The sequence below is a fragment of the Bactrocera latifrons genome, unplaced genomic scaffold (assembly GCF_001853355.1).
Source record: "Bactrocera latifrons isolate USDA-ARS-PBARC rearing strain unplaced genomic scaffold, ASM185335v1 scaffold_34, whole genome shotgun sequence".
In the NCBI taxonomy this organism is placed as follows: domain Eukaryota; kingdom Metazoa; phylum Arthropoda; class Insecta; order Diptera; family Tephritidae; genus Bactrocera; species Bactrocera latifrons.
In genome coordinates this window covers 1,790,740-1,805,537 of record NW_017536979.1, presented here as the reverse complement: position 1 = coordinate 1,805,537, position 14,798 = coordinate 1,790,740, and the positions used below count along the sequence as shown (strand labels likewise).

The following is a 14,798-nucleotide window of genomic DNA, read 5'->3' as shown; positions in this document are numbered from 1 at the left end:
CAAATGACGAATCGTAGTTAAAACCGTATAACAAATTTTATATATGTGCATATATGTGTATGTACACACATATTTACTTATAATAAAGCAAAACCTTTAACTTACTTGTGGTGTAAAGGCAAATATACGATCTTTCAGTGAGTATAATTTGCTGGTGCTCAAAATACCCACATCGCGAGACTTACGCCCTGTTAATCCCAATTTCCGATTACGACCCAAATACGTGTACAAATGGCTAAGAACTCGAGCTGGCTGTACTTCAATTGGAGCCACCTCAGCTATTGTTTGTACATGCAAATCATGCTCTGTCAACTTGTCACGTATTTCGTTATCCTCAGCTATGATTACCACTTGCACAACAACGTCAGGTTTCTTTTGGGCACCTAGACGACGATTAAGCGGATCTAATTCTCCGACTGCTAAGAAACCCTGGAGAATAGAAAAAAAAAGTACATTAATTGATATAATAATAACAGCATCAGAGACTTATTAAATAAATATACTTAAAAATGTGAAAAGTAATGAAAATATTATATTGAAAACATATTTGGCTTCAATCCCCGAGAACTCTATTTTCGTCCTAACAATGTGAGGAGAACGTTACTACGAATTACATATGTGTTAAGAGTGTACTCATGTTAATAGTTTTAAACTTTTAGATCAACGATATCACTAAATCTGTCGGTAGTCATTTTGCCTGAATTCTTAAACATTTGAGCAATATATAGTGCGTACCTCCTGTAATAGTCGACCTAATATGAACAAAGATTGTCCCCAAAGAAATGGGCATCTGCCTACTACTTCACGCCGTTGCGAGCCGGGATGTTGGTATTCGTTTGATACCAAATTATGAGGAACTGCATAACTTTCAGGTATAAGTAATGTCCCATCGTCTGCTCGGACCATAATTCTCTAAAAAAAATATTTAAGTTTAATAACTTTGCTTTTTTTTTGCTAAAATATTATTTGATTGTCCATCCAATACCTCAAGGCGATCTGCATATTCCTTCACTGCTAATTTGTCATTTTGAAAAGCGTGGAAAAGAATAAGGTAACAATAAAACAGAGGCCACTCGCATTCGATGTTTTCAAACATTCTGAGTTCCCAACGTTCGTAGTATAAGCGAGATGGATCCTCTTTGGGTGTACGGTAGCCATCTCGTAAAAAGCGTTTGCAGCCATATTTACCTTGAAGTCGTGATAAAATGGCATCTTTCGTGTTACGTATTAATTGTGGATCATCAGCAGCAAACGCTGGAAATCCAATTACGCAAAGCAATCCCGAGTCAAGTTCTTTGCTGTTTGATTCACGTGGTAGCATAGATTGCAAAACAGCCTGACATTTATGTGCTTCATCAGCTAAAACATGTATAACACTTGCAGGACCTCCTCGGGCACCAAATAAGTCCAATTCGTTCATTGCTTCCAGAGCTGCTTTGGCCATACCAATTGAACTTGCGTTTAGTTCTGGCTCACCTGTTGAAACAAATTCAATTTAAACTATTTTTATAATTATGGTCATGTGTTATTTTTCACCGTGGTTAGTTTTGTCGCCTCGCTCCCAAATACCATAATCCGGAATACAATATGCCGACTCTATGTAGAATACCAGATTTTGAATAAATGAAACTTCATCTAAAGAAAATACAATCTGTAACCCAGATGCTGTCATTTGTGCTAAAATCAAAAGATATAAAGAAACTGCGTCGATTTGTAAATGACCCCATTCCCCATCTCCAACTACAGGCTGTCCATTTTTACTCGAATATTTCGCGTGTAATGAGTCCAATGGGTTTTGCGTCATTTTGAATCTTTCTACTTTATCTTTTTGATTCATCATTGCCATAAGCAAACCTCTCATTAATTTCACGCAACTTTGTTCCAATTCATAGCATTTAGCTCTATCTTCATCTTGATCCGCAATTTTCTTGTAGGCCATCGAAAGACCCCATACGGCCAATATACAGTAAACATTATCACGTATCCAAGCATGGGAATTAATGTTTGAGGCAGGGAATAAGCCAGTAACAGGTTCTTGGTGCGACATGATCAGGCGGTGCACTATACGCTGGTAATAGTCCAACCGGACGCCCGAATTACTGCGTGAACGCATTTTTTTGCTTTCGAAAGCAACAGCTTCYTTGTAAGAGCAAGCGAGATCAAACTATTTTAAGAGCCGTTTCTGGGGGCTCTTGCGGTTTGTCATGCAGCCCTCCCTGCAATATCCTTATGTAAGATTCGTTCTTAGCCCCTCGAATTCTTCTGTAATTCAATTACAATTAATATTCTGCTTATATGCTATCGATTTGATAACAATTATTTCTTACTAATATGCACAAATTCACTATTTTAACAAAAAYTAATCCCACAAAATAATAAAAAATATTGCCAGATGGTTACTGCTACGCTTCCGCCTTCCAAAAATGTCACGCCAATGTCAAAGTAATCACTGTGAGTATCAGCTGATGAACAAAATTTCCTCACAATGAGATATTTTTGAGTTTACCAGCAACTATATTTTTTATGAACCATTTAAAAATAAAGCCACAATCGATAAGAAAATGGAACATAAATATTTATATCAGATTTTTATCCAGGATTTCTGTGTACGACTAACTAAACCTAAGTTTTAAATGTCCTGTTCACAAYGAATTACATATTTACATTCCATGGTGGATCCTAAGCAGCCACTTAAAAAAAATTTCCAATTAGTTTCATTTCTCTCTCTCTCTCTCCCTCTCTCTCTCTGTTTCCTACTCACACAAGATTTTAGCGCAAATCTTATTTTTGGTGCATTTTAAAAATTGGCAGTGAAGGATGTCAATAGAATTTTAAATTGGTTTTAATATATTTTAATTCCGCAATCATATTTTCTTATTTTACACAAGTTTCCATTTTACGAAAATATACTAAGAGTAAAGAGTTCCTGGCGATTAGGAAAAATATTGACAGTTGTTTCGGAAATAGCAAGTGACTACTTCGAATAATATACAATCCAAATCTGCCTCAAAACACACATAAATATAGATACATTTTGGAGTTTTCTAAATAGTAAATTGCGGTTATAAGTATAGATAAAGTTATAAGTGCAGTTGGAGCGGCTTTTAATTGTGTATATAACAAAGAGTGAAAGGCAGGTCTCCAATTTGTTTGTATATATGCAGTAATAATGTCAAGAAATGTGTTGAATAGCGGTGATTGTGGAGATGGAAGTGAAGGAGGACGCGGAGACTATAAGGGCATTTACGAATTATTGGCAGAATTATGCAAAAATTTGGCAGGACCATCTGAAAATCATAGTAAGTCAACTTTACAGAATTTAATGATGTAGCAATATTAAATTCTGCAGTTCTTTGTTSAGAAAAACTTTAAATAAAAGAAAAATGTGTTTGAATAATGACGTCTAATCAAATCAAATCATAAAACTGAAAAGTTAATTTATAAATATATTTAAATTTCTATTAATATTTAATGAATTGTTTCCGTAAGTCCAARTTTATTTTTAATTATGAAATATGTTTTCTTTAACTTGTTTGGATTTGCTTTACAGGAGAAATTTTACGTCACGTAACACAGTACATATCCAACTGTCCCACTGCTTTGGGCTCAACATTGCCCTTCGACGAAACCTCAATTCTAACAAAAATCACACATCATCTTGACTCCTTTGCTGCGAAGAGTGTTACTTCGAATATATGCTCTGCTGGATCACAATTCGGTGCAGCGGGAAGTGATTGTACTAATTCTGCAGGAGAAATAAGCAGTGCTATAAACAATAGTGCGTTATTTTTAAAATTTCATGAGCAACTCAAAGCGGCAGTAAGTAAAACTTTTCAGAAACGACGAGAAAATTATTTATTTTTTTTAACATTTCATAGCTTCCTGATGAGCATCAACGTACCGCATTGCTAACTTTTCTATATTTTATGTCTGACTCCAAATACTCAACCGATAATGTGCACAATGTTGGGAATGTTAACAGTCACCGTAGTCATTTAATGACTTCGACTAATTCAGCGTTTCAATCAATCCGATCACATTTGTTGCACAAAACTTCTAATCAGCAGCAGCCTCAACATTCCATACTTCCTGTTAACAATAGAGCCAGAAATGTAAGTTATTAAAAAAAAGCTGTTTTTCAAACACACTCATTATATCAACATACTTCACAGGAAGAAAGCGTAAAACCAATGGTATCTGGTCGTGGTACCTTTAATCGTATGACACCTGAAAATGATCCAACCGGTGGAAATTGTGGTGTTATTCATGGAGTAAACTTTCCATCTTTACGTGCTGATGGTAGTAAATCACTCGACCTACAAAATAATGTAAATGACGACATAGTACAAAATATTATATACGTATTTACGGGTATTCAGGGAAAATACCTTAAAAAGGACGTAATATCAGGACGTTTTAAATTAGATTCAAAGGTGAAGTCCTTAGACGTGGTTCAAGCAGGAATGCTTCTGAGGCTTTCTGAATTGGGGTATGCTATGACTAAGCGATATCATATTCCATTACTTATATGTATATGTATATATATATTTATATCTTGCAGATACTACCATGACTTGGTTCAGTCATATACAGATAGCAAAAGCGGATTATGCCCTTTGGGTCTTATGGGACAGGGGTTTGTGTCCGCTTTAAAAAAAGAACTAACTAGATATTATGGCATGGTTGCAACACTTCAAGARCAGGTATTGTTTTATGAAGGTTATTTAAATTAGTGCTGAGATTTGTATTTTATTTGTCAGTTAAACAGGCAAAGAGATCATGAACATAATACAATTTTGAGAGGCAACAGTATTATACCAATGCGTCACGAACGACTAACTTTAATGAAAATTCTAGTATGGTCAGTTGACGCACTTAAGAGGTTGCAATGGCTAGCAACTATAGCGGAGGCATGCCGGGAAAAGAAAGGTGGTGCTCTCGCTTCAATGGTACATAGTTTTTTGAATAACGGTAACCCCACTGTAAAGTCTCTAGTTCGTGAGCTTTTGCTTGCGATTTGTGGTCCACTTTATCAAATGCTCTCACATTGGCTATTGGAAGGAGAAATTTGCGATCCACACGGTGAGTTCTTCATTGAATGCTTGTCASAAGTTGGACCTGATCGCTTGTGGCATGATAAATATAGAGTACGCATAGCTATGTTGCCAAATTTTATGTCAACTGAAATGGCACACAAAATTTTGGTAACAGGAAAGAGCATAAATTTCTTGTGTGAAATATGTGAAGATAAAAGACCAGTTAAAGGACGGGATGAATTACGTCTATGTATCGAAGAAAATGGTAAGCTTTGGAACCTACATTGATTAAATGCAATGAATGAACACAATCTTTGTATTAACAGCGGATCACATATTTTCACGAGTAGCCGATACGAAATTGCATTCAACCATCGATGCTATTTACTTGAATACTTCGAAGCGTGTCCTAGATATTGTCATGGGTCCACATAAACTTCTCGAACATCTTCAGGCAATGCGTCGTTATCTTCTACTAGGGCAAGGAGACTTTATTGGAATCCTTATGGAAAATTTGAAGTATGAATATAATGGAGTTAATTATATTAATACATATACATGTAAAATATGACCTGTTTCATAACTCATAGATGCGAGTTGGATAAACCAGCAAAGGAACTTTACTCTTACGATCTTTCATCCATAATGGATGCCGCCATACGATCAACAAATGCGCAATATGACGATCCAGAAATTCTCAATCATCTAGATGTGCGGTTGCTAACTCCCTGCGATGGCGATATTGGTTGGGATATACTATCGTTACAATATACCGTACGCGGCCCTTTAGCTACTATGCTCGAACCGTGTATGGGCATTTATCAAATCCTTTTCAAACCTCTATGGCGTATGAAACACATGGAATTCGTACTATCCTCTAAAATTTGGAAAGATCAAAAGTGCAACGCAAAGGTAAGTTATAAATAATTTGAGTATATTTATCTTACCTAATTTTGTTTATATTTTACTTGGAATACTGTTTACATACGCTTTTATGTTGTTGTTGTTAAAGTTTCCCCAATTATATTGTAGTGGTTTACTGATTATTTATGTAGACCCCTTGGTGAAATTTCTTCAAAAAATAAAAACTTAAGTAGGGTCGACGAATTTTCATTGATCGCTTATTTAATGTGTTAAATATTTATGAGATGGTAATAGCCGATGGGGTAGAGTTCGTCAAAGAGAAATAGCCGGTAATCTAATCCAAAACGAATTTATATGACATGTGATAAGTGAAGAATAAGTCAAAGCCCATGTAATTCACAATCCCACCACTAATATAGCACATACATAAGTAAAATTTCAGTATTCTTTTATTTATTTGTTTTGCATAAAATATAATCGACAGTACTAAATTGTGCTCATAAAACAATGTTTTGCCCTTTACATTGTATAAAATTGAACTTATCTCCCGAATGTTAAACTAATTTTATAACACCAATATACGAACTCCAATGGAATAAATGTTAAATAGAATGCTTGCAGTTTATTTGATATAAACCGCCATTTGAATGTCCTTACAACTTGGCCTCTGTCTTAAGCAGAGGTGCCAACTTTTGTGTTAACATTATGTTACCGGAAATCTTGAGTTTGCCTTTCATAAACGCGGCTTGGGGATTGAGTTTTCCGAGAGCAATGTCCACCATGTCTTCATCGGCAACTGTCAATGTAGTGTCGACTTTAATACCTTGTGCTGGACCTTCGTAAGCTTTAGCGTTTTTGCAATCCAGAGCTGTAAATAATATATCATATATTTTTTGTTATGTCTACTTATGGAAATATGCAAATGTATGTTTTATATGATTTATGCACATTGAACTTTTCAATAGGGGTTTCGAACTTGAATATCTCGACTATTAATTGGTCAAAMATCAAACCAAATAATTGGACCTAGTCACCACTTACTCCATTCCTTAGCCACTTTGCCATCTTTGGTGATTTTGTAGAGAAACACCCCATTTATAGATTTAGCCTTTGCTTCGTTTCCTTTTAAGCCATCAATAATTTTTTCAAATACGGCATCAGATGCAAGTGACATTTTAATAAATAGCAACAATATTTTTGTAAAAATATTATATATTAGTCTTTAACGAACTATAGTCAAAGTCCACACAATGCTGATAGGCGAAAAGGCAAACGTCAAGTAAAGAGAAAAATTGCTTCACATGTGGATTTTATGTCGATTGCGCTGTTCTTCGTCGAAAATGATTCGGAATGTATACAAACATGTTGCCCATCCATCTATGTATCTACTTCAACCTCACTGTCAACATTTTGTATATTGTTAAAGTGCAATTAGGTACCATCGTATAGTACGGTCGTTGTTGGTAGTAAACATATAATATTTCTGTACAAGTACCCAGTAGAACTGAGAGTTTTACCCGAATATGTTGAGCGACTGATAAATACAGTAACGATCATTTAAGTGATAAAATGTAATTTTAATGTATCTGCCAATAATAGCGAATRTGATGAATTATGAAAAATTGTACTTCTAAAATAAAGTAATTCTGTCTCAAAAAAGATGAAATCGAAACGAGATATAAGCTCTACACCTAGTTTTTTTACTCTGAACAGGGTATATTAAGTTTACCCAAAAAGAAACGTCAAACAGCCTGGATATTATAGCGTTGCAACCGAATTTAAYATTTTATCTTGTTATGTCGTTTATATAGTCTTTAATTTATATTTCGCTATGATGTTACCTTTGTATTATTCTATTTTATAATTATTTGAATTTAGTTTAATACAAATTTGCACAAAATCTTCTCTCCATTTAAGCCACTCCGAGCTATGGGCAGTGAACTGAATCAGGTGCTTTATCGCTTGCATCTCCTTACGTCAGAAATGATACATTTCATTCATCAGATGCAGTATTACATACTCTTCGAAGTAATTGAATGTTCTTGGGCTGAACTGCAGGACCGTGTACAAAGTGCAAAAGCATTAGATGACATCCTTGATGCTCACGATGAATTTCTGAATGCCATTAAATGTGGAGCTTTCCTTGACTCTAATTCGGGACAGTTATGCCAGAATATGGAAAACGTGTACGATGGTATAATACGGTTGGAGTTGTGGCAAAACAAATTCTACGAAATCTGCTTTAAGGAGTTATCAGCTCGTAAAGAGTATAAAAATCACATATTTATATCTGAAGAGGCAGGTGAATTCGGAGTAACTGCTGAGCGTCAATTAGAAAGGGATCAAGAGCGTAAGATATTCGAACAAATAATTGGAAGCTATCACAAGTCCCTGGATAACATTTGCGCCGATTATGAAAAGGCAGTACGCTGCTTTTTGTTGGCACTGAACTCGCATAACGATCATAATTTACAGCTATTCGGCATACGTTTGGACTTTAATGAATACTATAAAAAGCGCGATCAACGCCTTTGTGTGCCGTTGACTTTCGAGCACATGCGAATGAGTATTATGTTCAATGGGAATAAGAGTTTGGCGGGAAGTCGATATTCGGCGATGAATTGACATACGCTTCTTTCGGTGGGGTGCAATGCGGTCCAATTAAGAAATGGCTGCTTTCACAATAAAAATATTGAATACAACACCTATTTGAATTGCCCAAAATTTTCATCTAAAGCTCCTTCAGAGGATTTGAAGGAATATCCCAAGAAAAGAATTAATAAACAATCCAACGAAGGCATAATGCTAATTTATCCGCTAAGGGTCCAACAAATATTAGGAAAAAAAGATTATGATAGAGAAGATATGTATTGCAATCACCAGAGTGCCAATGCAATTTTGCCATATTATTTAACTAAACGTACTTCATTAGCAACTTCAATACGTCCCATATTTATAGCCGAGAAGAATCGCTTTTATATGTCCTGTTGTGAAATCTTGTAAAGATAGTATACCACGGAAACATCAGATTAAGGTGTAACTTATTTAACTATTTCTATGAAAAAGTTTTGAAACGTTAAAAAAATGCAATATTTTATCTCTGCTTGTGATGGAATGAATATTATAGAAAAATGTCGATTTTATTAAATTCTGAGTATCATTTTCGCTTAGTTGCCACATTTAAATGAAAAAAAATATTTTAAACCTATGTTCGGTATTTTATAAAAATGAAACCCAAATTAATATGTATTGGTAGAAACTATATAGCACTTACTTTATGAAATTTCGAAGTTGTAAGGCCTAAATATTCGTAAGAGTTATAAGTTGATTTTTCTCGTTTAATGAATTTAATTGTCAAAAGTATTTTGTTATTAGAATAAAATCCACTAAAGAGAGAACGTTTATGAAGACAAACCATTTTCCACAGTGCACTTTTATTATTCATATATTTGACCGTCAAACAGGGGATCAAACTGTTCTCCAAGCACGCTTACAACGCCATGATAAGCTTAGAGTACATACACTTTTTGACTGACCACTGGAGTCAATGAAGGAAACAATGGTTATAAATTGCAGGTTGATAATTAAAACAATAAAAAATAAATAATGTTGATTATTATATACGTTTATTTGTTCATTATGTTCTCACTTTACAAACTTACTATGTATTATACAATATAATCATATTTTATTACAGTTCATATCTTAACTAGGGAACGAGTACTGTTGTACATTTATTCCGTTAGTCTATTAGGATATACGATTGTAGATGCATTGTTAAAGGAATATGCTTTATAGAATTCATAACTCGCTACTCTACAGCATTCATAAGCTTATAATTTTTATAAGTTGATATAAAATATTTTGACCGTTATGTATTTTTAAAGTCTTTAAAGCTAGAAAAGCTGTTTGTATATGAAAGTAGATGTGCTTTTATATAAGTATGCGTGAGGAAAGGACCTCTTTTGTTTCGAAACAATTTCAACAATCTTTAATAGACATGAGTAAGTATAAGTTTAAAGGATTTTCTCATAACTTTTTTCTAAGTCATGGTTTGAACGCTTGAACACATTTTATTCACTTGTCTGAAAGTTTGGGAATGTTGCAATCCACCTTCGTAATTTGGTATATAAAAAGTGATATTACATTTACATTCTCCATTGCAAGTTTTCTTAAGATATTTTTTACATGTATATGTATCAGCTTCAACCCTACGCAAAATATTGACTTTGCTTAATGTTATCCTATACTTTAGTGTAACCATTTTCTATTGCAACTTGATCGAAGATATAGCAAGGGACGGTTATACAATATTATATGTGTGTGTAGAGTCGCAAGTTAAATGATTTCCTTACTTGGAGTTGAAATGCCTATGGCTTCTTCGTAACCCCCTATCGACGATTCGAGAATACTGTGTTTTTTCTCTTTACTGTGGCTACGATGATGTTTAGGCTTTTTCTCTTTCTTTACGCTGACGRTTCCCTTTCTCGTATCTTTTGATTTATGTGATTTCTCCTTCTTGCGTTTTTCCGCAGTGCTGTTGCTGTCGTCCAATGCCGTTTTTGCAAAGCTCTTTATCCTCTCTGGAGAAATATCTAACAAATCAGTATTGCTTGTATTTGCATTACTTCTCGATTTCTTCTTTGATTTGGGTTTTACATGCGATTTGGGGACACTATCTTCGTCTTTATTGCGGTGTTCGAGCTCTTCTACATCGTTCTCTTTGCTTTTGGACTTCTTCTTGGCTCGTTTCTTGGTTTTATCTTTTGAATCAATTTCATTTATTAATGTTTGAGAATTATTGTTTTGATTTTGAGGCGCGGGCTTCACTTCGTGGAATCGTCCTTTGGGCTCCTCCAGGTCAGGGCTGTAAAACAAATAAGATATTACTTATAGACCCCAAACTCTTGGTTTTCTTACTTACATGTCCAATTCAATATTCAGAGCTCGGTGGGGATCATTCGGATCAAACTTGCAATCTTTATCTTCACTGTCCGATAGAGCTACTCCTTCAGGCATATCCATGATCGTGTTTACTAAATGAAGTGGTTTGGAGTCTGAAATTTATTTATTTATATTTTAAAACAAAGCGTTTTTACTTTTAGCGTTTAAAGTCATACCATCCTCCGATTCGGAGCTGCTGTATGCCATTTTGTTTTTTGATCTTTTGCTTTTCTTTGACTTTTTATGTTTTTTCTTCTCCTTGTTCATTGTTTTCTCCTGTATTAGATAGCGATCAGAACGTTTTATAACTTTCAAAAGAGAAAATAAATATAAATGATTAAAATATAGTGAACAATCAGATTTACTATTGAATGAACTCACCACCTATTTGAAGTGGTACATCTAAGGACAGCTCCGAAATCGGTATTTCATCAATATTGTCATATTGATCAACATTATAACTGGAGTTATTTGCACTTAGGCCTTTCTGTTTATTCATATCTGTTGCTGAAGGCGAAGATTTAATATAGTGCGGGTTGTGAGATTGCTCTATTAGACGAGCCATGCGATTTCGTTCGATTTGCTCGGGAGTCAGCTCTTCACTCTTGCGTCGCTTGCCCAATGCCGCACTGTCATTATGAGCAGCTGACACAAACAGCTCATCTTTATCCTCTTGGGACGAATTGCTACTTTCATCTTCAGGCGGCCCATTTATCCACTCATCTAGATCGAGACCGTCAGGAAGTGGAACTTTGCGTTGTGCTTTTGGAGCCACTGGTATAAGTTCGCCATCAAATAATAAAGCCATCTCTTGAACAATTTCAATTGCCAGAGTCGGTATAATATCAGGTATTGTGGATGCGTCAAGCTCAGACAAATTTTCAACGCCGTCGGCAGAKAATGCGACTATTGTGGTCCTTTTGTGATGTCTGCTGTCCTTACTGAATTGGGAACGGAGCATTTCCATTAGAATACACGAGGCATTTGCACGCTCCTGCACTTCAATATCATTCGAACTACTAAAGATTTGAAGCTTCTCCAGGGCATGATCACAAAGCTGAAATAAATTAAGTTTTATCTGTAATAATGTCTTTATAAAACCTAAATACATCCTGATACTCACTCGAATCAAGCCGCTAACATCCTTATTTTCCAGACAAGTAGTTGCTAATTTTGTAAATAATTTAGTAACATTTTGTACAAACACACCTTGTATATGGCCGGGTACTTGGCGTGGGCGTAATAAAATATTTAGAGTCTTTTCGGCATCTTCCAAATCACTGTATTGAAAACATATGTATAATCAAGTGTAATAATTACGACAAAAGATCGTATGATGGGTGAATTTTTTAATCAATCTTACTTACTTTGAGAACTCTCCTACGATCCAAGCTGCGGCGTATAGCACTTCATACATTGAATTGCTCTGCGATGATATGGAGAATGTGTCCAACAAGTTGGTCATTTCATTCACTGCAAATTGACGTACAACTGGTACCCTTATAGCAACGTCTAGGAGTTGCTCGGCAATTAAACGCCCTTAACATAAAATAAATAAATTAGCGAGATGAGTTATAATAAGTTGCATAATTATGGATAGATACCGTGTTTAGAACCAGCTTCCAGTTGAATCAATTCAACTAGCACAGTTAAGTACCATTCGAAATTCGTAACGTACAAATAAGAACTCTGTGAGCAAATCTCAATTACTTTGAACAGCAATTCATCGCGATACAGCGATCCCTCGGCACGCTCCATGTGACCTAGTAAACGTTTGACAATTTCCATTAGATTCTTTTTTGACACCATTCCGTAAAGTAAATCGAGAGCACGAAGTCGTATCGATTCGTCCTTATCATCTAGGCATGCCAAAATTAAATCCTTATGCTCTTGGACGCTTTTCGGGTGGGTTTTCAAAATTTTAGACATAGCCAACAATCCCAGGTATTTCACTGCATAAAATTACGAAGAAATATCAAGTAAGAATTTCAACATCGGTTAAGGTACCGTAACATTCCTTAATAATTCCATTTACATATACATACATATTAATACTCACAATTCTGATCGGAATCCTCTATGAGAATGCGCAGTTTCTGCACGCAAAGCTGTATTGAGGCACTATGATTTGGCATTCCACTGCTAATACTGATGAGCACTGCAATCACTGTGTTTATGCACTCGTAAAGCAAGCTCATGGCGGACGTACTATTTGGCACGAATCAAGAACACACAGAAATAACTTATTGTCACATACAACTTTCTTTCATTTTAATGAACTAGTGCACATTTGATAAAATGCAATAACAAAAACAAAATCACTGATCACGAATATGTGTTTGTTGTAAAAGTAATAATAAAAGTTTTGCTGTAATAAGTGCATTCTTTAAGTTTTGAAGAAACCAAAGTACAAAATATGAAAGCAAATTGAACACATGAAGTTTGTATTGAGTTTGCCGAATTTTGAAAAAAAATTATGTTTTTATACATGTCGCATGTATAAATACATATGTATGTCCATATAGTTCATTTGGATGTGTATAAATTTGAAATCTTTATGACAACAATAACACGACAATGAAACTTGCCTATGAATAAGATTTGTGAGAGGTTCTATTAATTTCTTTCCTAGCCGGGGTTCTAAAGGAGTTAAAGCGCCAAACTGCAAATGCAAGAGAAAAAGAAACAAGCAAAGAAATTATAAATACATAATCACATACACAAAACTTACAAAACTAATCAATATTTGTATTGGCTTAATTCTTTAAATATTTAGAAATTATTTCGGAGTAATAGACAGCTTGTAGGAAGTTAGTTTTCCCCGAAAAATAAATCAAAACAAATCTTAACAGAAAGTAATGTACAAATGCATATGCCACACAGATTAAAAACTTTTTATTATAAGTCCTTTATTCACACATGAATATGTGTTTATTGCTAGAATTTTATAAAAAAAAAACATTTACCAACAGCAATGTCAATTGCTTGCAGTATGTTACAAGTACAATAAAAGAACAGCAATGTGAGCAGATTAGCTTAGGAGGTTTCACATTATGGAATATGGTATTCGAAATTCCTGCCAACTGACAATACAAACTTAGCAATATAATAACATAATAAAATAAGTAGCAATAACTTTTCGAGCCGAATAGTGCATTTCTTTTATTTGAAAAAAAAAGTGTAAATAAAATAGGAAAACTTTTTTGAACTATGTATATGAGGGAAAAATAATGGGTAAATCAAATATGGCACAAAGCAGTACGTGCATAAAATGGATTTAGCGCCAAACGATTTGAAAAAATCAGTAGGTGAGTGTCACTTGAGAAGCGAAATTATAAAACTAAAGAAGTTAAATAATAAAAAATGTTTTCAGATAGTGATTTAATAAAAACCTGGAAATAATTTCAATCAGGGGTTGCGTTAATTTGCGTCCTAACGCTGGCTCGATTGTCGTAAGGCTGGCAAACTTCATGATTATTTTAGATTAAAGCCGCAGAAATAAGAATAGTCATTCGGTAGTATCAAATGAGACAAGAGAGAGAAAAGAAAAATTAAAAAGAGATTGAAGGGAAACTTTCGCTAAATCTCATGGGGCACTTATAAAGTAGTTTAGAAAAATTCACTCAAATTTGAAGTTGCGTTTTTAAGTAATGAAAAGTTCCAAATGAACTAAAATTAAATTACATAAAATATCATCATATTAATATAACATTAAACATATATGTACATTATTTATATAAATACGAAATTGTTTAAATTAGGCTGAGGGAAAATACTCACCAATTTAATTATTTTAATTAACATCCAGTTGTTGGTGGAAGTCGTCATAAGTTTAAAAAAAACTGGTGCTAAAGGCAGATAGTTCTTGGGATTTTTACGGGCCAACTCGCAGATCACATTAACAGCAGCTGATTGTACACCTTATAAATCATTTATATATATATATATGTATAC

General features: G+C 34.4%; 4 protein-coding genes across 11 annotated transcripts in view; 1 reads left to right on the top strand and 3 right to left on the bottom strand.

The window, feature by feature from the left end:
* The window catches only part of LOC108971327 (probable phosphorylase b kinase regulatory subunit alpha), a 9,650-nt gene extending 6,989 nt beyond the window's left edge, over positions 1-2,661 (bottom strand). For 4 of the 7 annotated variants that reach the window (XM_018937303.1, XM_018937297.1, XM_018937301.1 and 1 more), the window contains exons 1-5: positions 2,328-2,660; positions 1,537-2,262; positions 986-1,476; positions 736-912; positions 106-429 (exon numbers count right to left, since the gene is read on the bottom strand). In XM_018937303.1, coding sequence (XP_018792848.1) covers positions 106-429; positions 736-912; positions 986-1,476; positions 1,537-2,113 — 1,569 coding nt within the window. In that variant the 5' untranslated portion in view covers positions 2,114-2,262; positions 2,328-2,660. Of the gene's footprint in view, positions 1-105; positions 430-735; positions 913-985; positions 1,477-1,536; positions 2,263-2,327 lie in introns of all 7 variants that reach the window. The other 3 variants (XM_018937298.1, XM_018937299.1, XM_018937302.1) reach the window with 2 other exon arrangements.
* Positions 2,662-3,169: 508 nt separating this feature from the next.
* On the top strand, positions 3,170-8,525 carry LOC108971329 (gamma-tubulin complex component 3 homolog). The gene is made up of 9 exons (XM_018937306.1): positions 3,170-3,299; positions 3,551-3,819; positions 3,879-4,112; positions 4,173-4,489; positions 4,562-4,703; positions 4,761-5,301; positions 5,363-5,555; positions 5,627-5,948; positions 7,818-8,525. Exons 1-9 carry the CDS (start codon positions 3,170-3,172, stop codon positions 8,523-8,525), a joined length of 2,856 nt encoding a protein of 951 aa, XP_018792851.1.
* Positions 6,332-7,190, bottom strand: LOC108971330 (peroxisomal multifunctional enzyme type 2). The gene is made up of 2 exons (XM_018937307.1): positions 6,942-7,190; positions 6,332-6,768 (listed from the first exon to the last, which is right to left on the bottom strand). Exons 1-2 carry the CDS (start codon positions 7,072-7,074, stop codon positions 6,554-6,556), a joined length of 348 nt encoding a protein of 115 aa, XP_018792852.1. The 5' UTR covers positions 7,075-7,190; the 3' UTR covers positions 6,332-6,553.
* A 979-nt stretch (positions 8,526-9,504) lies between the features above and the next one.
* The window catches only part of LOC108971328 (AP-3 complex subunit delta), a 7,266-nt gene continuing 1,972 nt past the window's right edge, over positions 9,505-14,798 (bottom strand). Inside the window, exons 6-15 of one of the 2 annotated variants that reach the window (XM_018937305.1) lie at positions 14,625-14,764; positions 13,433-13,506; positions 12,904-13,052; positions 12,449-12,796; positions 12,212-12,383; positions 11,968-12,124; positions 11,226-11,901; positions 11,021-11,152; positions 10,825-10,957; positions 9,505-10,767 (exon numbers count right to left, since the gene is read on the bottom strand). In XM_018937305.1, the coding sequence (XP_018792850.1) occupies positions 10,239-10,767; positions 10,825-10,957; positions 11,021-11,152; positions 11,226-11,901; positions 11,968-12,124; positions 12,212-12,383; positions 12,449-12,796; positions 12,904-13,052; positions 13,433-13,506; positions 14,625-14,764 (2,510 nt within the window). In that variant the 3' untranslated portion in view covers positions 9,505-10,238. Of the gene's footprint in view, positions 10,768-10,824; positions 10,958-11,020; positions 11,153-11,225; positions 12,125-12,211; positions 12,384-12,448; positions 12,797-12,903; positions 13,053-13,432; positions 13,507-14,624; positions 14,765-14,798 lie in introns of both variants that reach the window. The other variant, XM_018937304.1, reaches the window with a different exon arrangement.